Below are 24,966 nucleotides of genomic sequence, written 5' to 3' on the forward strand. Positions count from 1 at the left end.
GTGTGATGTTGCTGTATTCATGTACATGTACGTGTATACTAGTATTGTTTTATACATTTACTATAAATATTAAACACTCTTCAAATGAAATATGTAGATAATGAACAGTATTAAAGCTCAAAAACAATTCGGGAGCAGAGCAAACACGGACCTCCGAAACATCAGAGGTGAGATCAGGTGTCATATAGGAATAAGCATCCCCTGTCGACCGGTCACACCCCCTTGTGTTCTTGGCATAATCGGGAAAACGGGAAAATCCAGTAGGTAAATAATGGTCAGCATTCGACTAAATGATAAATTGTATTTGCTGACAAGGTCATTTTATCGACCATAAAACTTGCAAAATAATTACTTTAAATGAAACTTTTAACATCCTTGACTCATCAGGTTCTTTGCCAATAGCTTGTCTCATCTTTAAAAAATTGGTTTTACGTAAAGCATGCTTTCAATTATCGAATAAACCCTGTATGCAGATGATAGGATTATATTACTACATAAGTAAGGGAAGTTGATGAAAAAATTAAATACAGTTATCAAATTTATCATAAAGTAATTAGCTTACCATTAACGTCTAAAGCCATTCTTTTTACGAATAATATTTATTATCCATAAATACGCAATACAAAGTAGTCACAACCATTCATGAAATATTTACATGTGATCATAATGAAAACATACAGTCATTAAATGTATATTACTCCAGCATAGTCTTCGTTGTTTTTTTAATCCATCTTAAGTTCAAACCGTAACCCTGGAGCGGCTTTATATCGGAAAGTACCCGTCCACATTTGGCCCTCGGTGTCCGTAAATTGCCCTGTGCCTTCCATCCTGAATTAAATGGAATACAATTTTAAGAAACTTTATTAAGTAAAGTAAGGAATTTCCAATAAATAGCACGGCATGAAAAACTTTACCGAAAATATTTTGGTAGATGTGTTGCAACGTCATGTTTTTAATTCAAAGATAAATCAGTTTAACTCTTGAATTATTTTGTTAAATGTTAATTACTTTAGTAAATGATTTGATAAGAAGAAAAATTCTACGCGTGGAATCTTACTTATTTTCATTGAACTGTCCTTCATAAAATGAGTGATTTTTCCAGGTATATTTTCCCTGACCATGAAATTGATTATTGACAAAGTCCCCCTCGTACACTGCCCCGGAGGGGTGGGTCAGTTTCCCCTTTCCGTTCATCTTGTCCCCCTTCCACTCTCCCTCGTACACCGTCCCGTCTGTTGTCGTGTGGACACCGTGACCGTTCCGCTCTAGTGATCCGTCACTGCCATGCTGGTATTCTCCATCTATTTTGGAAAAGGCAACTGATTAAAGACATCTTTACAAATGGGGCTTAGGTATGGTACTGTGGTTTAGAAAGGAAAATTAATTGCTTAAAACAGATCATCACTTATTCTGGCTAAATGTAATATGTAAGTTTGATATTGCTTAGAAGCAAATCATCACTTATTCTGGCAGTATGTAATATGAAAGTTTTATATTGCTTCTGTGGGGCATTTTTCAGTGACTATCGAAAACACAGTTTTTAGTTTCTAAATTCCCGGCTCATCCCGGGTTTTACTACCCATTTTAATCACACTCTTTTTTCAGTAGATAAAAGTGTTTGGGAGACGAAAGCATCCTTGGCTGCTTGCTTGATTAACGTTACTTCTAGAATATTTCACTTATGATGGGTCTCCACCAATTGACGGTGATGTAAAAATTGGCAATAGCACAACCCTACCTCCTATATATATATCTTACTCTGTTTCCGTATTTGTCTCCGCACAACCCCTTTAGAGAAGATGTAGATAGCACAACCCTACTTACCGTATTTGTCTCCGTTTGGGAAGATGTAGATAGCACAACCCTACTTACCGTATTTGTCTCCGTTTGGGAAGATGTAGATAGCACAACCCTACTTACCGTATTTGTCTCCGTTTGGGAAGATGTAGATAGCACAACCCTACTTACCGTATTTGTCTCCGTTGGGGAAGATGTAGACGCCCTTGGTAGGTGGAGCTGGCACTTCTTCCTTATTCTTTTTATCTTTTTTGTCTGTAACATTTAGACAAATCATAAATTTTCATTTTTGTTGAGCTCGATCTAGGCATTTTTTCTGTTTGCTGCAAGATAATATTTTGGTATATGTGCACATAAAAGATTTTTTATTATTGTGCAAAAAAGATTAGAAACTTACATGGATTAATAGATTATCGATTTCCTTCGGTTTCTAATTAAAAAGACTATAAATTTATGTTCTCTATTAATTGAACTCCCTCAATGGTTTGCTTAATCAATACATCAGCCATTATATTTACAACACACCCACAATGCCACAACATAAAGCAGTTGCATTTTTCTTAGGATCTGAAGCTGTGGAAGGAATGACTATTGAACAGAAGCTTTGCACCAACTCTTCTTCTCAGAGATGAGCGCTCTGTTTTTGGTAATTTTACCTTTACAGGTTAATGGTTTTCCTGGTTTATCATAAAAAATATTGTACTGCAATAATTTCCTTGATAATAAAGCAGAGACCAAAAACATCACCATCAGTCGTGTATGTATTTGTTTTATTAGTTGCACTACTATAGCTAGAAAGCAATCAATATATCCAACGGCCCCTTAATTTTCTAATCACTATAGTGCTATATATTTTCCATAATTTCCGTCACAACGAAAACCAAACCCCTTACCACTTTGATCACTGTCTACGGTCTCTGTAAGAAATTATAGATACTACTATCTACAGCATGTACTCATAAAAAGGTAGACATTTGTTATCGACTATTGCTATCTCTTCAGATTATTTTAATTCTGTCAATAATACGAAAATTCTACATTAATTCAAGCATTTAGATAACTAGTGTGTTAATTTAAGTTAATAATAGAAAAAAAGATATCTTTGATAAATTGTTCTCCAACTTAATCAACAAATAGCCCTCTATATTTCTCTCTGTCATGGATTTTGGTACTGTTACAGATACATACATGGTCATATCTATAAATGTGCAATCATCAGTAATATGGGTGCAATGTGTTTAATTTATTGACCATCGTGATCATATTAAGAGATAAAGCTTGTGACTGAGAATTTTTTATAGATGCAGGTGGGTCAGACCATATAAACAATCACCATAGAATAGCAACACCGAAAATACACCATATCAACATTGTATATAACAATACCAGGCCGTGGATTAAGGTCAAAGGTCACAGCCTTAGTTCCTTGTTTCAAATGAGTTTCATCTGCTGCAAAAATTAATCTCTCCAGTTATACCATGTAAAGATATATGTATATATATGTATCACTTATAAACTGTAAACTTGAGTAAATTTAAAATCGCCTGGAATCATATAGATGAAAGCTTTTCAATACAATGTATTGTAGGCAGATTTTTAGTTCACCATTACGTAACATCACAAACATGTACACATACCTATGGCACGCCAAATTCACAAAAATGAGCTAAACCTAGTTTCACAATTGATAAACTAGGTTTATCGACTGTAAACTATAGTTTACAAACCGTAAACTATAGTTAACGTTTGTTTAGTATAGTGTTCATCTGTTATACTATATTTAACGGTCGTTAACGATAGTTTACGAATGCTAATCTAAGTTTATCTGTGTGTTAATAAGTGTTAACAATAGATTTTGTTGATAAACATTGATTCACGTTTGTAAACTATATTTTAAAATCTTAAACTATAGTTAAGAGTTGTTAATCATAGTTTCACAAATCGTGAAACTATATTTATCAGATCGTTAACTATAGTTAACGGTTTGTAAACTGTAGTTTACAAATCGTGAAACTGTATTTATCAGATAATCTATGTTTTGCAATCGCAAATGATTGTTTTCGGTTCAGTATAGTTTACGGTTGTGAAACATCGATTATCGCGTTAACTATGGTTTACAGATGTAAAATATAGATATATATATGTTAACTATAGTTTACAACGTAAACTATAAATTTACAACCGATAAACCTAGTTTATCGACTGTGAAACTATGTTTTGCTCATTTTTGTGAATTTGGTGTGCCATACATACCCTTTTGAAACTTAAACAGATAAAAATAATTCATTCATTTTTTTTTTTAGTATATACCGATAAAAGACTAAAAGTCATTTAAAAACTATAAGCATACATTTTAAAGCATAAATGTATTAATCAAAATGTTACTCGTAATAATGCTAAATAAAAGAAATTGCTGTTAACGCTTTTATAAGCTTCAACGACCAATTATCCCATAGCGTATTGAATAATCCAATCTTACCAGTTAAATTTTCTGTAATGCAATTATGACTTAAAATGAACAATGAACCTCTGTTACGATGAGATTTCTAGCTTTAAACCATCAATAAATATGCTTAAGAACAATAAGCAGTGTAAATTTATTCAATGGATAATGTTAAAAAAGCAGTAAATACACACCAGCTGGCATTCTGTAATGTTTACAAATTCTTCTCTCAATACATGGAGGCCGCCATTAATTTATTCGTGACCATGGATACATTTCTGTCGGTATTTTCGTATATCAGCTTTAATGACATATTTTTAGATAATTATGCGCTTAATAATGACAATAATAATAAATATTAGGTATGGGCGGATGATATGAGGCGATATTTTTTTTTTAAAAAAAGAAAACCACGAATACGAAAATATAGAGGCCAATAATAGATCAAGACAACTTCCGGTGACATTGGGACCTGTAATTTGACGATCGGCAGGACAAACTCGTCATGCTGCGGCCACAAAGTCTGGCGAGGGTGTTATCCAAGTGCAAAAAGACGAATTCTTTATCTCTGAGATTAGCCACTACAAAATCCGCCAGCGCTGCCAGTGCATCAAGGTAAACGTGACATCACTCAGCATAACATATGTACCATGTTGATAAATAACGAATTGTCTGCAAAGGTCTACACTTCTTTACATAAATAATTTGATTTATAGTACAGTTGACTCATGGTGGCTCGAAATGTGAGCTTTTGAAGTTCTTGTTCCCCGGCCCCTTTGTTTCAGCTAATCTAGGCTCCAAACTTTTAATTCCTCTCGAAGTCGAAGCAAGATGTATTTCCCATTATAATTTATAATATACATTTCAATGTACACCAGTGAAGCTTGCTATTATCCCAGGTAGGACTAACCTAGATAATGCTGAATATCTAGGGCTAGAGTGGGTTATGTGGGTTCTTTCAAAGTGACGCACTCAGGTCCAGCACAATCTCTTGATTAAGCTATATACAGGTCGGGACCAATCGCCCAAATTGGATATAATAGTCCGTTTGGGATATGATATCCCAAATTGGCTATAAATTTACAGTGCAAAAATTGAAAATTTTTATTTTGGCAATAAAAATCATAAATCCGCATCAGGGCACTTAAAAAGGAATAACTTTTGGTTGACAAGTTTTTCTGCAACCCTACCGTTTGTTAGATTGATCCCCAAGAAGTTACGGAACTTCTGAGGGATCAATCTTCTAAACAATGGACAAATGGCGAATACATTCTCATTGGTTAAGAAATTGATAACATCAGGAACTTTAAATTGTTGTTGATAATGATGAGACAAATTAAGCCCCACCTCTGTACAGGAGGAAACAATGTAATTGGTTATTTGATACACTAATTGGCATTTGCCTGAATTTCTATCCTATGTATATTTAAACAGTGAAGGAAAGCTGTGTAAATTTCAGAAGCTAATTAAGTAACGTCAAGAATGCCAAGCCTTACTGAAAGTCCAAACTAAGTTGGAAATGGTCATATTGTCAGGGACAGAAAGCAAAACTGAAATGAAAACTTGGGAGTAGGGGTGCAGATCGAGATACTCCCTATCTGACACCATGTCAAATAAAGTGGCCACCTTGACAGTTACTAGTTAAAATGATGATAACAAATAAATACAAAGCAAAGGACATGAAGGAAGAAAACTTTCCTGAAATAGATATTAAAACACATTTTAAAGAATGTGAGAAATATGTTTATATTTAATGACATTATCAAAAGTTCTTGGTACAAGTCAAGTTTTCTCCAAACATTAGACACAATATTGTCCTAATCTTTTATCAAATAAGTATATCATATTCGTACAAAGCTTGAAATCTCTGTACATTTCTGTGGTGTAGCAAGTCATGTAATGCTCTTGTAGTCTGTAGAATTCACACCATAGTAAAAAGACATTTTAAACTATAACAGGGAATGTTTTACATATTTTTTCAGGAGATTTAAAGGATATCCACAAATTTCAAAAGGAAGTAATCTTTTGAGAGTGTCAGAGAGCAATGTCTTCAACAGATACTACAGTTCTGCAGGTAATGGAGTGTTGAGCAGTGGTACCTTAACCTTCATTCAATATCTCAAAAAGTCCTGGGCTTGTCAAAGTCAGTCTGAAGTCCCAATCACATTTTCTTTATTTAATTTATCTTCAATACAGATGTATCTCAAATAAAAAGATCCAAATATCTAGAAGTTTTCTCTCAGTTTCTTCAATTTTAAATGGAAAATTTACTGTTTTCTCTTTTGTCATATGGTCCCTTATTAAATCTGCCATGTAAAATGCTGTTTACCTTCTAACTAATTTTTATGAATACCAGTATATTTTCTTTTTAATAATTTTGTCTGAATTTTTATATGACTTTATATTGGAATGTTGTTGACAGTCTTTGACAAATCTTTTTTTAAACACATGCCCTTCGGGCAGGTGTGATCATCAATAATGTTAGCCCGAAGGAATATTTACATGCCCAAAATTTTACCAAGTTATATTATTCTTAATTGCCTTTTCATGCCAAGGAAATGATATGAAGAAATCCATTCTGTCAATATTTATTATTAAGTAAACATGTAAAATTTTATTTTGTACTTCACATGGAAAAATCAAAGACTTTAAAACCACTTATTTAATTTGATTATTTTCTTAGAATTTACACTTTACATAAATAATGTTCTGTGTTGTATAAATTCATTTTTATTTGATAATTAGTGGACTCTGTGTATTAAGTAAACATGATAAATACCAGGTAACCCATTCATAAATAATGTTGTCCTACCCACCCATTCAAAAGTTGTCCTCCCTGCGTTGTCGCCCACCATGGAGACAGGGACGATCAGTAAGTGGCAGAAGAAGGAGGGGGACAAGGTATCTGAGGGGGACCTCCTCGCTGACATTGAGACAGACAAGGCCACCATGGGCTTCGAAGCATCAGAGGAGGGCTACATCGCCAGGATATTTGTGGAAGAGGGAACTAAAGATATCCCCATAGGAAAGGTAGACATTTAAAAATAAGTTTTTGTTTGAGGAAAAAAAAATCTTTCACCAATTATATCTTTGCTACATCATATAGATATGGAAATTTATATATTGGGTTATTTTTGCTAACCACATGGGAAGAAACTTCTCCCTTAAATGAACAAGCACGTATCTGCTCTCATGTTGTAAAGCAGGCAAATGAACAACAGAGTCAAAGTCTTTTATGCTGATTATTTTGTATAAATTAACAAAATACAGAAATATGATGTCAGACACATTTTTGTTGTAGAGATAATTTTTATGTATGTAAGGAATGACATCAGTCAACATGTGCCCATTACTTTCAGCTATTGTGTATAATCGTGGAAGAGGAGGGAGATATTGCAGCATTTAAGGACTATGTTCCCAAACCGGAAGATGACCAACCACCAGGTGGTTCAAAGCCAGCATCAGCACCCCCACCACCCCCTCCACCCCCTCCAAAGGCAGCCCCACCCCCTCCTCCCCCCAAGGTAACAGCACCACCTCCACCACCTGTGGCAGCGGCTCCAGTAACACCACCACCACCCGTGGCAGCAGCACCACAACCTGCAGCAGGTGGTGGAGTCCCAGCCACACCTTACGCCAAGAAGCTAGCGGCAGAGCGAGGAATGGATCTTTCTGTAAGAATTCATTTACGTTATATTTTCTGTTGTTTGTTATATAAAGAAGTAGAAGTACGTTATGATTAATCTATTCATCAACTTTTTACAATTTATGATACTAAGTTAAGGTAGTCCGATCCTCAAGTTTATAAAATTAACAGTCAACTAATCAAAAATGCTCATTAAAGTATCTCTGAATTCACAAAGTTATGTAAATTTATCCACAATATTTCTTTAAAGTTATAGATTAAAGTTAATCATATTATATAGGGAAAGTTGTCAAATCTCCAATATTTTTGCAGAAAAAGCGAATTGGAATATATGCAATTCATTTTTTAATTGCACATTTATCAACTAATATATTTTAGGTTAAAAAACAATAGGTATCTAGGCATTCAGAAAAATTGTCATGAATTTTACACTTATTTGGTATTTTTTGTCTTCTTTTTCTGTCATATATTCTATAATATATAATGTAAAAGGCTTTTGATATCATTGCAAGACACCAACGATTACTTCTCATTTCATATCATGCTAATAAGCATTGGTATCTAAGGCTGGATTCAAGAAAATCTTATTTCTCTAAAACTGTATTAATTTTTTCTCCTTTGGTAGGGTAAAAATGTCAACTTTTATAATATCTTTTCTAAGACTTCCAAAGACCTTGAATCTTATAAAGATGAATAAAATGAAAATTGTTGCATGAAAATAATTCCCTTTCAAGCCTCATTTTGAGACATTTCAAATTTATAAATATAAATTTTTGGAGTTATCCTTCCTGGCTGAGGATCAGATATCCTTAACAACAGAAAATTCATGTTTAACAATAGAAATTCCTTTTAAGTATTTTGTATGTATAGAATGTCACATCATAGAAATCCTACAATTCCTATTGAAGAATATATTGTATGGGTGACTGTGTAGTGAATCAGATATAATTATTGGTTTTATTTATTGTAGATGGTGCCTGGGACAGGACAGGGAGGGGTCATTCAGGCAGAGGACGTCCTCAGATTCCAGGCCCCGGCAGTACCCTCACCTGTCTTGGCCCCGGGGGCAGAGTACACAGATATTGAACTGTCGGGCATGAGAAAGGTAGGCACATGATGTGTTAGGCATTCTTTAAGTTTGAACACAAATTATTTCATATAGTTATATACAGATCTGTGCCTTAGATACATTGTATTAGAAAACAACTATAAACATTTTATTTTTATTGGTAGACAATAGCTAAACGATTGCTGGAGTCTAAACAAACAGTTCCACACTACTACTTAACTATAGACGTCAACATGGACGGAATTCTACAGTAAGTCATCATAATAGTGAAAAGAAAATGTTTGTGTTTGATACTCTATTTTGATAGCACATTATTTGTAAACTAGACTTTAATTCGCAATCAAAACTAAAATAAGCTTACCCTGTATCCTCTTTAATATTTTATCTATTCATCTAACTGTTCTGAAAAGTCTTTGATATTTCACCTTTTTCCTGTTTTGTATTGAAATAAACTGATGAATTAAATGAAAAGACAATTGGCGTATTTATTTAAAAGAAATAAACAATAAATTGCATACTCTGTATTTCAGTTAATAATTATTTTTTAAGCAGAATTTAAAATGAATAACTTTCCCTGTCTTTTTTTACAGGCTTAGAAAGGAGCTGAATGATATTCTTTCCAAAGATAAAATTAAGTTGTCTGTAAATGACTTTATTATCAAAGCCTCAGCATTATCTTGTAAGAGAGTTCCCGAGGCTAACTCATCATGGCAGGGAGATTTCATCAGACAGTAAGAATTTTATATCCATATTGCTATTGAATACATGCTTTATATTTGTTATGTTTGAATTGAGAATAAAGTAGAGTAATTTTAAGTTGGAATGCAGTAAAACAGGGTAACAGTAATAAATTCATGCTTACAGTGACATGAGTTTAATTTCCTTTAGTTTAAATCATTTTATAAAACTATCTGATTTACAATATTAAATCAGAAGTTCGTCCCCAGTATTTTGCTGTATGCCTCTTTTACTGTTTATATTCTTTTTTGGTACTATAAAGTCAAAAGAGACAAAGTGAAATTACTTCGTCTTATTATAGAATTTATATCATTCTTATTGCCTTAGAAATGTAATATTTAAATGTAAATTCTTTGGCAAAAAAAGATATATATTAAGTGATTTTACTTCAGATACAATTCTGTTGATGTTAATGTCGCGGTGGCCACAGATGCAGGGTTAATTACTCCAATAGTTAGCAGAGCTGATATCAAGGTAAGTGAAACTATGTAAGGTATTTGTATTTCAAAGAAATCTTTCCTTTGAAGATAGAGGATAGGCATTTATAAATATGTGTCTCTCTTTTTTAGGGACTATCAAATATTAATCAAGATGTTCAGTTACTAGCTGCCAAAGCAAAAGAAGGAAGGTTACAACCTCATGAATTTCAGGTCAGTTATTTTACAAATTAAGGCAAAACAATGTGATAAAAATTTTATAAATGATAAATCCCACACATTTATATTAATGTATTGTCTGATGTTTACATTTTCAGGGAGGCACCTTCACAATTTCCAATTTAGGGATGTTTGGAATTAAATCCTTCTCAGCAGTTATAAACCCTCCTCAGGTAATAAGATACAGTACATATCATATCAGCAGTTATAAACCCTCCTCAGGTAATAAGATACAGTACATATCATATCAGCAGTTATAAACCCTCCTCAGGTAATAAGATACAGTACATATCATATCAGTAGTTATAAACCCTCCTCAGGTAATAAGATACAGTACATATCATATCAGCAGTTATAAACCCTCCTCAGGTAACAAGATACAGTACATATCATATCAGCAGATATAAACCCTCCTCAGGTAATAAGATACAGTACATATCATATCAGCAGTTATAAACCCTCCTCAGGTAATAAGATACAGTACATATCATATCAGCAGTTATAAACCCTCCTCAGGTAACAAGATACAGTACATATCATATCAGCAGTTATAAACCCTCCTCAGGTAATAAGATACAGTACATATCATATCAGCAGTTATAAACCCTCCTCAGGTAATAAGATACAGTACATATCATATCAGCAGTTATAAACCCTCCTCAGGTAAGATACAGACATACCATATATAGTCAAACCTCATTATCTTCGATTCGATGAAACCAAGAAAAATTGAGAAATCTGAAGATATGAGATATCCAGAGTGAAATACTTCAGAAATAAGAGCTCAGGACTTCCATAACACCTCAACAAATCCATTTTATCAAAATTCAACCAGGAAATTTTATAGTTATTATATAGAGTATTGGAAAAAAATCTCTGCTTAATGTGAAACAGATATTTCTGCAAACTTTTTTTTAGCTCACTTGTGCTTAAAGGTCTTGACATGCAATCATAAATTGAGTTTGTACTTTTAACAGGCCTGTATTTTGGCTGTTGGGGGAGCAGAGAAAAGACTCATTGTAGATGAAGATAGCAATTCTGGGTAAGTGAAGAAGTTCAACATTCATTCCTATCCCTGTTTAATTTTCAAACTAACAGTAGAAGTTGTAGATTCTGGAGTTTCTACCCCATGATAAATTTTATCAAGCTGTTAACAAATATATTTTGGAATAATAGCTGGTTGATTTATTTGTGAAGACTAACAATGCACAAAGATGGTACATATATTACGTATAATATACCGGTAACTTGTTATTATAGGTACCGAGCTGCCAATATGATGTCGGTTACACTTAGCTGCGACCACAGAGTGGTGGATGGGGCCGTTGGAGCTCAGTGGTTAGCGGAATTCAAGAAATTCATGGAGAAACCAGAGACCATGTTATTATAGCAGACCCACTGTTGACGTTCTAGGAAATGTTTTAAGAATTTATACGAGTGCTTGAGAACTTTTAAGGGAGAGAAAATAATAGAAAATGTGTGTTGAACCTCAGCACATACAAGTCTGGATGAAGTGAATCTCATCATAGAAGTTGTGGGATAAATGTTATAATAGTTTTTATAGGTAAACAAGTGCTGTTTGTTTAACAACTATATATTTATTGGCATTTTTACACATGCTTGGCATATGTAAATGTTCTGGCTTTTAAATAAGAATATTTAGGTCTTGGTCAATGCATCAATTCAGTGTATATACATGTACTGCCAGGCAAAATTTATAGGTAAAGAATTATGTTAAATAATTTTTTTCATTACTGTTCAAAGATTTTATTTGTTTTCTTTTTTTTAAATGTTATCAAAAATAAATGAACAAGTGTACCATTGAAGATTTGCAAGTTTTTGGTGTGTTTTTTTTCTGTCTACGATATCCAATAATTTAAACAGAATTAAATTCATAATACATCAAAAAAAGTGCATCTAATTTGTTTGAAATTTAAATTCAGTCACTATATATTTTTTCCTGTAAATTAAATGTAAAATGGGAAATTTTTGTAGTTTGTACAAGGAATTAAGGTCAAGATTTAGTAAAATGAAAGAAAAAGTGAGCTAGCTCACATACCCCACGCTCCCCTAAAACTTGACGGTGAAACACATAATGAAAGGCACAGCTAGTGTACTTTAAATACATATAGATCAAAAAGGGCAATAATTGCAGAAAAATCTTCAAATCAAAATGTCTTGCATATGAGGACATTTAAATGTGGAATGAAGTTTCTAGATAAATAATGGAATCAAAATTTCTTGGCATTATTCAAACATTAATTTTGGGGGGGGGGGGTGAGAAATTTTCTTGAATAATTGGCAAAACTCTTTGGGATAAAATAATGGAATATGTCCTAAATATTGAAGGTTTATGTATGTACAACAAAAGGGTTTTTTCATGAAATTCAATTTGAAATCGGAAAAATATGAAAATGTGCAATCCCAATACCAAAGTCCTATATTAAATTTGATATCATTTTAAAGAAGAGGCCTGGTAATATGCACATCTAAAGATACAAAGTATTATTTTGTGACAAACTGAGAGACCGAAATTGAAAAAATAATGGAATCGGAATTTCCTGGTAATATGCATTTCACTTTATATGATCTTGCAGCGGTTTAAGGAGTTGCGCTGACATATTAATTACTGGTTTTCTCCCGCAACTTTTTCATTTAAAATGACAGTTCAAATTTATACGTCATAATCACTTTCAACTTTCTTTTTCCAGTACTTCACGGCTCTAATTGAATTATGTAGAAAAAAGGGTTTTTTCATGAAATTCAATTTGAAATCATATGAAAAGTAATCCCAATACCTATATTAAATTTGATATCATTTTAAAGAAGAGGCCCGTAGGCAATCTATGCATCTTATAAAGCATGGTTTTCTTAATTTTTCATTTAAAAGGTTAAAATTTATATGATTTTTATTTCCAAGATTTGTAAAAAGCATCATTACATGTAAAGGAATGTATTTCCAAGATTTGATAAATCTGTATGCACCTTTCATTTACTAGACCTTAATAAAATTAATGAGACATATATTCATAAACCACTTTCAAAGTATCCATGAAGTTGCAGCTAGAGCTATGTTCAGGCCTATCTTTTCTTTAAAAAAATCATATTTCACCAAGCTTTAGACAAAAATTCCCAGGAAGGTGTCTACCTGTACTGTGTGTTAAAGTCGACAAAACAAGACCTACATGCATCTCTTTCTCTCTAGAGTCTAGATATATTCTTATTGAACTAATCTATTTTGAATACCGCTACTTGATAGTCATATATAGTTCTCTCCTAAGTATATCTTATGGTTGATTGTATATTGTTTAATGTCCCTCTCGAGAATTTTTCACTCATATGGAGACGCCACCACTTGCCGGTGGAGAGCTGCAAATTTTGTCCTATACTTGGCACTCAGGGCCATTGAGCAGGGAGGGATCTTTTTCGTGCCAGCACCTACTGCGACATGGGACCCTGGTCTATACGGTCTCATCCGAAGGACCGGTCTCCAAATCCCACAGTGGGATTCGAACCCGCGATGTAACGTAAGGACCAACTCCTTACTTCGTGACTCTAGAGCAGACGCTTTAACCACTGCGCCAAGTGGGTGACTATATCTTGCCTGTTTTTAGATCCTTTTTGTGCAATGAATAAAATGTTTTCATGCAAAAAAAAAAACTTTATTATTCTTGAAAATCTCGTTCTAGTTATTAAAAAAGTACACATTTAAAATATTTACAAAATAAATGAAACATTATCTTTGTAAAACATATAAATCAGGCAATTATAAAAATTTGAAAGTGATAATGTACAATTTCTATACAATTTTCTAGTAAATGATATAAAAATTCAAGCACTGTTTTCCCAGTAAAATAAAATGTTTTCATTAGCACTAAAAACAGTATTCTTGGTTTCCGCCAGAATCGTAATGGTGGGCATACTGATACAAGGGGGGTAATCCGAAAGGGAAACCATTCTCGTCTCCAAACGCAGGATATGGATAAAGTGAATTGTGATGATACGCGATTGGCTGTGACGTCATAACAGGATCATACGGAGGCGGAAGTCTGTATCCATGCGGTGTTGAATAGCCCACGTGCATAGACATTTTGGAAGACTCTTCTGGCATTTCCTGAGGATCGGTTGATAAAATTGGAGATAAATTCAGGGGACTGACATTCCTTAAGTCGGGTAACTCTGGCGTTCTTCTGTCGTCCTGATCACTGCTCTGTCCCAGATACGTCACACTACTGGTGACCGGAGATGACGTCTGTGTCAAATCGCCATCTTTTTTCAGCAGGAGATTGAGGGAGTGTTCGATCACGTTTGCGTCTGTAAGCGAGATGTCAGCGCTGGTGTTGGAAACGAAAACATCAGAAACAATACCACTGTCATCCTTTTCACTGGTGCTGGCATTGCGGTTATTGGTCAAATTAAGAACTTTTGTTGACGTTTCATCCCCTGTGCTGTTTGACTCTTTCTTCGCCGTCTGACTGATGTTAACATTTTCTTCCAAGACGACAGCCTGTTGGTCAAGTGACATGACGTTTCGGTCCTGTTCCAAATGCTGTCTCTCAAAATAGTTTTCTCTCTGAACAATTTCTTCTTTGCTGGGTATTTTACAAAGTTGTTCTTCAAAAATTTCCCCGGGTCGACTGCTGTGGGAAATTATTCTCCTGAACGCCGCTAACTTCCTCTCCAAGTAGATAGCCACCTGTCCCCAAAACTGCCCTGCATTGAGGCTGTAATAACCACACTCCATTTTCCTGTCGGACGTTGGTCGATAGTCACCTCGAGCAAAACTGATAATGCTGGAAGGAACAAGGCACCACAGATAGGTTGCCTTATGAAGCTTCTTGGTTACGGCGACGCCTCGCCCTACCGAGATTTTGGAGAAACACTTGGTTTTTGACAAGCTGTGTCTGACGGCATTCTTCCAGTGCTGCCTGCTGGAGGTCCGGAAGAAGGAAAAGCGGGCCTGGATATATTTGTAGATTTCTCCGATGGGCAGACAAAAGTTTGGGGATCGTAGGATTGCCAGAAACACCAGTTCGCTGTAAGAATAACTAGGCTTGGTGGAGGGGTCGTCCTCTGGGTTTAGGCGCTCATATAGGCGCACGAAGTCGTTCATCACTTGCCGAAGCTGGTATTCTGCAGCCGAGTAGATCTCCTTTTCTGCCTCAGCTTCATCTGTTAAGATAAATAAAAAAAAACAATTTTGCGGAAGATGAGTGTATTATTTATGTGGATATTTTTAGAAAAGTCGGCTAGAAATTTAGGTTTGATAGAGTGAATTTACTTATTATATATACGTGTATAATATAATGAAATAAAATGAGACTCCACGCTTCCAGATGCACCTTCCTTTATACAATCACGCAGTATCGAGCAGGGAGACATGGGTGATTTATTCCCTTCCCAAACTTTTTTTCAAAAATAACTTTTATTTTTAAAATGTTCATGTTTATATAAAATCTTAATTATCCCTTCCTCCGCTGCTTGTTACAGTATAATGAAATAAAACGTTTATATGGTACTTTATAAAATCTGAATCGGAAAAAAAGTTACAACTCTGGCTTCTCCATCTCCAATTTCAAAAACGATACTTCGTTCTTGTTATTCCCCTCCTCCCTATAGTTAGAACAGATGGGAAAAATCGTGTCCATTTAATGGTCGGAAATTTTTAAAGAGAAAAGTGGCGACTTAATGTGAAAACCCTGGTCAATTTTAAAATACTCTTATCTGAGAGATGTCAACATTGTACTTAAAGCTGACATGAACTCTTAAAAAGGCATCAATTTTCATCTTTGTACGACTTACTACATTCCTGTACGCCTTTGTCCGCCATATTTCTTCGATTCCGCCATATTTACTTGAAAATTTTTGGCCACCTGTACCTGTTATATAAAGCCTGGTGCATTTGTTTCACTTGAGTGATTTTCTAGCCTGGCTGTCGACATGTACACATCTCCGATAGCATAGTTGTCAAAAATCCATAAACTGACCAAATACATGTTTTAAAAGTTAACAAAAACTAGAACTATGCTGAGAAGTAAATTATTTTTGAATGCATTTGCTGCAATTTAGAAAAAATAACACGGAAAACAGCAAAAGCCGTTTGGATATGCACGCATGCAGGTCGAGAATACGCATCGAACGCAATGATAAAGATATTTACCTGAATACTGCTATCGTTACAGGGATGTGCACATGTCGAAAGAAATATCCTATTTTACTTTTATTGAAATATGCATCTCAGAATTCATGTAATCCATTGCTAACTGAACAGTAAAAATTGTCACCACATAGCACTTGGACACACGTGGTCCACGACGATAGTCTATTTGGTCAGGGGAAATTTCAAAGGTGGAAAGCTTACTGGTATTTTGGTTGACTGAAAAAGTGCATTTTTTTTTCAAAAATAAATATTACTCTTGTCTGTATATGTAAATGTAAACAAAATTTTTAGACATGGCATAATTACATTAAATTTATTTTATAGCATGCAACAATACGAATCATTCATCCTTTGACGAGATTCTCCCGTTTAAGGGGGGGGGGGTAAAAAAAAATGCATAACGCTCTCTGAAAAAGATCGGATCTTTTTACGATCAAATATTTTCATTATAAATAATGTGTAATGGCTTTATTTATTTATTTTTTTTTTTAAATAAAGACCTTATATAACTTGATTTAAACTTATTTTCATAATTTTATACACAATAAACGAGTTTGATTCTATGGTACATGAATAATCAAAATAGAATTCATTGGCGGATCCAGAGGTGGAGTGGGGTTACCAGGGATAACCCCCGGCCTTTATTTTTGTACACACATACAGAGAGAGAGAGAGAGAGAGAGAGAGAGAGAGAGAGAGAGAGAGAGAGAGAGAGAATGTTTTTTCTGTAATATAGAGTATAGATATTTATACGTCTAATAATATGAATAATTTGAAGAAATAAAAAAAATCTCTGTCCTTTCAGTTCTCTAGATCTGTAGATTTTCGCGGATTTGCTTTCCTCCGCGTACCTTCAATCATTTTTCAATCAACTATTTGAATCTCTTCACCATTTTACAACAGTATACAAAAATCACAAAATATATAGGTGATTTTATACATAACAGTAGATCTATAAAGCATGTGTGAATAAGAAACGAAACCAAAAAATTGTACGTTGCTATAAATGTGAAGTATGGTAATTTAGGCGGGGGCATATTTTATTTTTTTTCTTTATAAACGAGCACAATTTTCTCAGGAAACAGTGTTTATTGTTATTCATAATGTGTTTAAAATTAATTACATTCTGAAATTTTATGCTTTTTTCTGTTAAGCATAGCATTCTTTCTGAAAGTAGCGAGCTGCACTTTAGTATTAATGAAACTCACCTCTGAGTTCTTTTAAATTACAATGGGGACAAATTCTATCTTGTCTTGGTAACCCTATCTAAGGGCTTCGACCACCCACAATTAACATACAAGGAAGATTCCAGCGAACTTTTTCACCATTTTTGGACCATTTTCAGAAGTAACTAACTTTAAGAAGTATGCATGAAATATTTCGATTCGGTAAAGATAAAGGTTTAAAATGTTCCCGTAGTATGCAGATGAAGGGGGGGGGGGTCACTTTTTCTGAGGATAATCTTTGCTGCAGTTTTAAATAAATTAAAATTTTGATTTGAAAGCTACCTCCACATTTTTTGTTTGCTGGAAAATACGCAGATTCAAGCATTCAAAAGTAATGTACTGAACAGAAAAGTTACAGGAAGCCTCCTTTATCCCCTACCAAAAAGGATTGTATAGAGTGTGGTGCTTAGTTTTTGTTTGTTTGTTTTTTTGTTTTTTTTGTGTTTGTTTTGTTTTGTTGCTTTTTGTTTGTTTGTTTGTTGTTTTTTTTTTGCTTGTCAACTGATTTTGGAGGTCCCCCATCAATATAAATTGAAGTGGCTATGTTGTGATTCTATGCATGAGTGCCATGCCCCCCCCCCCTCCCCTGGGGTTTGCAAGGTTATTAAATTTATTTACTAAAGCAAGAAAAAAAGTTACGTAGGAACCCCCTCGGAAAACGCAGACTCCCTGGTAAACGCGAATTTGTGTTAAATTGGTATGAAAAGGCTAAGGTTTGAAGCATTAGAAGTCATCGGCTAATTTGTCCGAAATAGGTTTTGAAGTTTGGGCGAGTTTACGGTTTTTTTTTTTGCATGTCAGGAAATATCTGGGTTGGATATAAATTATTTATAGTCGAAGCATATAGGAAGGGAAAGCAAACTGCCGATGAGAGTTCCACATTCTACCAAAAATCAGCTTTTTTATACCTCTTGTCTAAATAATTTTTATCCAGATTCCTTACCTGAGAAGGTACATGTATTTGAGAAAGTTCCCAATGTTCCCATTCCTATGATGTAGACTTCACGTTTACATGTATTTTCCTTTCAATTTCGGCGTTTAGGTTTATTTTCTTGTCAAAAGTAAAATTATTATTTCAATTTTTGAACAAGTTTCGACATCCACGCTTGACAAAAAAAATCTTTGATTTGTCCCAAGATCTAATAAATGGTACAGTACAAAATAATATGATTTTATATCTATTATTGCGCTTACAGATGGTTACAGGAGGAGAGAGAGCGAGAGAGCTCAATGAATAAAAGAGTAATCAAAAATTATCAGTATTCCACCAGGTTTCAAGTTTCCCTACCAAGGTTTTTAAAAGTATCTCCCAAATATTGCAACAGAAATTATTTTTATTTTTTAAAAAAACTAGACTGTCAGACAGGGATACTGAAATCTCGAAAGACTTCCTGTAATAATTATAAAACAGCCACATTCCGCAAAAATGTTCATACTTTGTGGTCGGAGTGAGACAATAAAAAATCTTCAAAAATGGAATTGGCAGAAATGTCTGTCTTCCAAGAATATTTAGGTAACGGCCATGTCAATTATTTCTGCCCCTCGCCCTTAAAATACAAATGCCTCAATATCAGTCTAAAAGGGGGATGTTTTTTCCGCGTGTGTGTTAAAGAACGTACAGATGCACACATAAACTTTTGTATTCTGGTTAAATTTTTTTAAGTTTTGAACTAAATATTTACCGTATATCAAATTACTTGGTTTAGATTTGAGATTAGTACTAAAATAATCAGTTGTAATTGACAAATGAATTTTGCGATGCAAAACAACTGCAGCCTATATAAAGAATGTTTATCAGAACTAGATAGACAATTTTCAGTTATACCTTATGAAGCCGTTATAATTATACTTTAGACCCCCCCCCCCCATTTCAGCCGCGTAAATTCCACTCTTTTCCACTTGTGATATTTTCCCTGACCAAAATCTGATCAGCACGGACTTAGTGTATCGACGCGCTAGACTGTACGGAGTAGATACAGTGTGTTTACTGAGTTTTTATGGAGTTTATTTCTTTTTTGTGATGCATATTTCAATAAATGGAATTCAGGGTGTATTTCACTTGACTTGTGCACATCTTCGAACCAATGCAGTGACTTTATTACCAGGTATGGGTACGTTTACAGCGTTCGACGTTTTTTCTCAACATGCATCAAAGTCTGCATAAAACCTGCAAATCAAAGACGCTGATTGTTTTGTTCCATTCAAATGATAATAATTTCAAAGTGTGCTAGCTTACGGGATTTAGTGCTTTTTATTTCATGTTTATTCTGCATAAATTGGCGCAGTGTAAAAATGCGTACTCGTGCAACTAAATCTTTCTTTCAAACTTGCATTTTCTTTCTTTTTTTTTTATTACATTTTATTCAAATCTATAATTATTCAGAAATATGATTATTATGTTGTGTGGTTTTGAAATGTCTTGATCAACCCATGTGTTTTCAAATGTTTTACCATCGGAGATGTGCACAAGTCGATAACCAAGCCAAAAAATCATTCAAGTGTAACGAGGGCATTCGGGTATATATCGTTACAATAAGACAAGGTATCTGAAAGAAATATGGCGGAATACGGCTATAGTTGGTATGAAACAAGTCGTACATAGATGAAAAAGTTGCGTTTTTAAGAATTCATGTCAGCTTTAATAAATGATTATTCAAAACACATATATAACGGTAAAAACTAGAATTCAAACATCAGTTTTGGTTGGCTATTTGTAATATTTATATATTCTGCAGTTGTCCAATCGTTCATTACATGCACAATGATTAGCTCAAAATGAAATAATAAAATTTCATCTAAATGAATTGCGCCCCCCCCTTTCCCTTTCTAGTATTTTATTTTTCTAGCTTTGCAATATTCTATATTTCTATGTTTCCATTGTCAAATTATATATGTATAATAAAATTCAGTCGTATCTTTTTTTTCAAAACTTGAGTCTTTGAAAATATGTACATTTTTTTTAAATCAACAGTTTCTATGAGTTTTTATTCAAATGAAGTAGTTATAAAATATATGTACATTTACATGACTTTTACTCAACAATTAGCCGATGCTTTACTCAATCATTAGTATTACCTGTACAATTCCGCTGCATTTCATTTCCGGAAATATGCATAGCATTTCCGACATTTTTTTATTTCATTTCCGACATTTTTTGTTTTCATTTCCGACATAATTTTCTTTTCATTTCCGGAATTTACCTGTGCGGCAATTCAATACTTTCTAAGTAAAGGGATATTGAATTTTAAAAGTATTTATACCAAAATATTAATGAAAATTCAAAAGAATATGTATACATATATGCATATATGTAGCACTAAGTCTAGGTAAAAAAGTTCAATGAGCATAAAACTTGTTTCAAGACATTTAATGTGCACTAAATTAAATGTCAGTGACAGCACCATACTTATACAGGGGCGGATTCAGCAATTTTTAAAAGGGGGGTTCCAGGGTTGTGTCCCTCTACCCCCCCCCCCCCCCTTACACACTCTCAGACAAAGATTCACACACATGTATGGAAAAATATAAGATTGTGGAAAATAATATCTTTGTTCTACGTCCCTTTTTCTTTGAAAAGGTACCCCCCAGTCCGTATAAAGAAAATCAACACATTTAAAAAAACTACTGAAGCCTTATAATTGAATGGATTAGCAGCATTTCTGAAGAGTAGAATGAATTTTCTTCAAGAATTTGAAAATTCTTTTTTGGGTTGGGTATAAAACATTGAATTAAATTTTAGTTCCTTCATAAGATTTAGTTTTAAAAAATGGCACCTTCTTGTAGCCAACACAGCCAAATTAAGATCGCGGGAATCTAATATCAAATTTAACCTCGCATGTTACATTTCATATATAAGATATATAAAAATAAGTAGAATATTTTCTACCATTCACTCCTAAAAAGTAATAGTGAAGGTGAATGGAAAAACCTAAATGTGTGAGAATCTATCTATTCAGTACATATCTAAGTTAGACGTACAAATACTTATTCTCGGGAAACGTTTTATCCCCCTTCTTTCTCTCTCTTTCTCCACTTGGCAAAAAATAAAGGGGGGGGTTCCAACCCCCGGAACCCCCCCTCTGGATCCGCCAATGTTATATGTCCAAGTCACTGATAGATTTACAAAATTGGATTTCAATGATTTATTTATGATTTATTCCTTAAAATTTTTCATAAGTAAAGTTATCAAATCTGTTACTATATGTACTACATATGTATTTGAAAAATGTCGGAAACGAAAACAAAAAAATGTCGGAAATGAAAACTAGAAAATGTCGGAAATGAAAAGTTGATAATTACCAAAAATTCCGGAAATGAAATGCAGCCTACAATTCATATAAGCTAATCAGCGGCATTTTTAAAAATAACTTCTCCCTCCATCATATCTTTTAAATTTTAAGGTAATTTATATTAAACATAGAACTAATTTCAAGTAGCCTTAATAAGATAAGGACAACACACAAAGTCCAATTTTGCTTTGTATACTAATCAGGTCTGGTACAATTACTACATTTAGCTATGTAAATGCATGCGCGGATCTAGGTGGAGGGGGTCCCTGGAATTTGCAGTTATTGTTTGTATATACCAACAGGTCCAGGAAAAATCACTATATTTAGCTATATAGCTAAATCTACCTATATAGGTTTATTTATAGGATAAAGCTTCTGAAGATTTGAAATGAAAGCGCTTAAGCTAAACTTAAGGTTTTCGTGTTTCTTTTTTTAAAAGATTTACCTGTAAACTACCGACCACTGTGGATTTTTTTTTCTGTTTCAAGGTTTATTTACCTATATAATATAGCTATATTTAGCTATTTCAGAGTAAATTTCTGTTTTATGAAAAGCAGACAAAAAGTCGCATAATCAACTTTGAAAAGGACTGAAAACAATTCACTAAAAACCCACTTATAAAAATGTTTCTCCTTTTGTGCAATTGCAATCAAAGATCTAAAAGTTTTGTGGCTATGTATAACAGTTAATCTGTGAGTAAGAAGCTACTTTAACAAAGAAAAGCAGTTTTGGTCAACAAGATAATTGATTGGTAATAACTGAGCACAATGCAAGCCAATCACACTTAGTCATGCCTCACCGCACTTCCAGCTTTCCAAACAGTAGAGATGCATTTTTTGTTAAAAGGTGTTTAAAAGAGGCAATGTTTTTACTATCTTTGCCCTAGGTTGTTTTTATAAAACCTTTTAAAAAAATATCGGCCATAATTTACATGCGACTTTTTGTCTGCTTTTCATAAAACAGAAACTAATTCCAAAATAGCTAAATAAAGCTATATAGGTAAATTAAGCTATATAGCTAAATATACTGATTTTCCTGGACCTGACCAACCTGTGTATCCCCTCCTAGAAAACGCTAACCCCCTTACGAAAACAGACGCGTTAATTTGTCAGTTATGAAAAATCAAAGACATGAAGCTTTAAATTAGAAGTCAACGAGTACCCCCTCCCCCTACGCGAAATAGGTTTTCAAAGTTTCGGGTAGCTTACTTTTTTTTTTTTTTTTTTTTTGCTTGTCAAGAAATTTCTGGTTTTGGATTTTTTTTGTTGACTTGGATGGACCCCTCTCCCGTAAAAAGAATTCCTTGATCCGCGCCTGCCAACCTACATGTACCTTAAATAGCTTTATTAGCTACTTAATTATACTTATTTTTTTCGATATATGCAATCAAAAATCACATTTTTATGACTGATAATATTCAACTCTTGACTGATCTGAAAACGATTCACTCTTGAAGATGCGCCACTAGCGCAATTGAATTCGAAGTTTTTAAAGATTTTGATCTTGGTACAGAAATTAATTAGTAACCCATACAATTGCTTCTCATATATTAATTTAAAAAATTGTGGTTAATAAGATAATTGATTGTTAATAATTTGAGCACAATGTGAAGTAATCATACTTATCCACGATTCACTACACACGTGGGGTTTACACAGTTTACAGTTACTCAGATAATGGAAATAAACTGTACATTTCTTGCCTAAAAAGAATACCAAGAACTATCGTTGCTCTGAACTTCCTAGGCTAGTTTTGATCAAATATTTGCGATTTTTTCTATAATGAATAAAAAGCGACATTGTGAAACTTGTTTTGAAATACATATAGCTAAATAAATCTACGGTAAGCAATTCTACCTCAGTACCTGCATAGCTAAATGTACTGATTGGACCCGATAATTTAGAAATAAATTAAATACAGTGTAATTATGATAATTTTACCCTTTTCAAGTTTTTTCCCCTTAAAGAGTTTTCTCGTTTCCTTTTTTATAACTGTAAACGTAAATACAGAAAAGAATACCTCGCAGAGTGTTCGCTTGTTTTGCCGCCGGTGCCTCGGAATTCTCGAAATCATCCTCTCGCTTTCTCTTGACCATCGTCTCAAAAAGTTCACTCAGAGCCTTAAACTTTGGCAGAATTCATTCGTCTTCTCGTGTCAAAGTTAAAGTTACTTTTGGTCCGAATTTGATTTTCTCAAAAACTAAGATAAGCACGTTAATTTGTTTGTTCCCCTGACTGAGTTAAATTTGACATCGTGAGCTCAGATCACGTGACCTCTAACGACCCGTGTCAACTTCCACTATAACGTACTGGTCAACATTGCTCAATCCATGCTGGCGTGTTTATTGGGTTACTGTTAACCAATTGAGAAAACAATGCCGAATTAACAATTTTATACAAAATTTAGATATAAACTATCAATAAGAGCAATTCACACAAGGAGATACAAAATCACACTGGTGTTTATAATCAACGTTTTTTTTAATATTCTGTTTCGTGAATAAAAATCAAGAGTTAGTCTGGCATTCATTTGAATTAAGAGCCTATATCAATCTTTCCCTTATGAAAACAATTTCTCAAGAGATGTCATAAAATCTAATTAAAAAATTGTTGCAGCACTCCTTAATTACATAAAATACTAGTATTCTATGTCACAAACTAATCACCCAAGAAAAAAAATTACAATTCTTATTTATAATATTCATTTTATATTTTGATTTGTCCAAAGCCTTTTCAAACTTAACATATTAAAACAATTGTCTTGAGCCATTCAGTAAAATTAGTGATTCACTATTTTGAATAAATTTTCTTAAATAAAAAACTGGATTGAAATCTTGCATGGAATTCCATAAAATCATGCATGTTCAGTTCAAAAAAAAGAAGCAGAAAAATGTATTATTCATGATTTATTAAAAAATTATAAATCAAAATGTAATGTGAAAT

The 24,966-nt window shown here is 33.6% G+C and overlaps 3 protein-coding genes across 3 annotated transcripts; 1 reads left to right on the forward strand and 2 right to left on the reverse strand.

The window, feature by feature from the left end:
- Positions 1-580: 580 nt before the first annotated feature.
- On the reverse strand, positions 581-4,517 carry LOC134267252 (MORN repeat-containing protein 2-like). The gene is made up of 4 exons (XM_062749473.1): positions 4,435-4,517; positions 1,969-2,052; positions 1,058-1,301; positions 581-828 (listed from the first exon to the last, which is right to left on the reverse strand). The coding sequence occupies exons 1-4, from the start codon at positions 4,442-4,444 to the stop codon at positions 723-725; spliced, it is 444 nt and encodes a 147-aa protein (XP_062605457.1). The 5' UTR covers positions 4,445-4,517; the 3' UTR covers positions 581-722.
- Positions 4,518-4,718: 201 nt separating this feature from the next.
- LOC134267254 (dihydrolipoyllysine-residue acetyltransferase component of pyruvate dehydrogenase complex, mitochondrial-like) lies at positions 4,719-12,175 on the forward strand. Its single transcript, XM_062749475.1, has 12 exons — positions 4,719-4,855; positions 6,223-6,314; positions 7,023-7,270; positions 7,600-7,914; positions 8,857-8,991; positions 9,120-9,205; positions 9,546-9,686; positions 10,086-10,167; positions 10,263-10,343; positions 10,448-10,522; positions 11,327-11,391; positions 11,610-12,175. Exons 1-12 carry the CDS (start codon positions 4,746-4,748, stop codon positions 11,737-11,739), a joined length of 1,560 nt encoding a protein of 519 aa, XP_062605459.1. The 5' UTR covers positions 4,719-4,745; the 3' UTR covers positions 11,740-12,175.
- Positions 12,176-14,040: 1,865 nt separating this feature from the next.
- On the reverse strand, positions 14,041-24,319 carry LOC134267261 (forkhead box protein N4-like). Its single transcript, XM_062749482.1, has 2 exons — positions 24,044-24,319; positions 14,041-15,521 (listed from the first exon to the last, which is right to left on the reverse strand). Exons 1-2 carry the CDS (start codon positions 24,117-24,119, stop codon positions 14,224-14,226), a joined length of 1,374 nt encoding a protein of 457 aa, XP_062605466.1. The 5' UTR covers positions 24,120-24,319; the 3' UTR covers positions 14,041-14,223.
- Between the last annotated feature and the right edge of the window lie 647 nt (positions 24,320-24,966).

The sequence above is a fragment of the Saccostrea cucullata genome, unplaced genomic scaffold (genome assembly GCF_032062105.1).
Source record: "Saccostrea cucullata isolate Sc308-1 unplaced genomic scaffold, CSIRO_AGI_Scuc_v1 ctg1734, whole genome shotgun sequence".
Classification (NCBI taxonomy): Eukaryota; Metazoa; Mollusca; class Bivalvia; order Ostreida; family Ostreidae; genus Saccostrea; species Saccostrea cuccullata.

Coding starts and splice junctions, on each gene's coding strand:
- LOC134267252 (XM_062749473.1), bottom strand. Junction 1,302..1,968: donor CCCCAACGGAGACAAATACG/GTAAGTAGGGTT, acceptor TTTCCAAAATAG/ATGGAGAATACCAGCATGGC. Junction 829..1,057: donor GGACAGTTCAATGAAAATAA/GTAAGATTCCAC, acceptor CATTTAATTCAG/GATGGAAGGCACAGGGCAAT.
- LOC134267254 (XM_062749475.1), top strand. CDS start 4,746: ATGCTGCGGCCACAAAGTCTGGCGAGGGTGTTATCCAAGTGCAAAAAG. Junction 10,168..10,262: donor TTAGCAGAGCTGATATCAAG/GTAAGTGAAACT, acceptor TCTCTTTTTTAG/GGACTATCAAATATTAATCA. Junction 10,523..11,326: donor CAGTTATAAACCCTCCTCAG/GTAATAAGATAC, acceptor TACTTTTAACAG/GCCTGTATTTTGGCTGTTGG.
- LOC134267261 (XM_062749482.1), bottom strand. CDS start 24,119: ATGGTCAAGAGAAAGCGAGAGGATGATTTCGAGAATTCCGAGGCACCG. Junction 15,522..24,043: donor ACAAGCGAACACTCTGCGAG/GTATTCTTTTCT, acceptor TTATCTTAACAG/ATGAAGCTGAGGCAGAAAAG.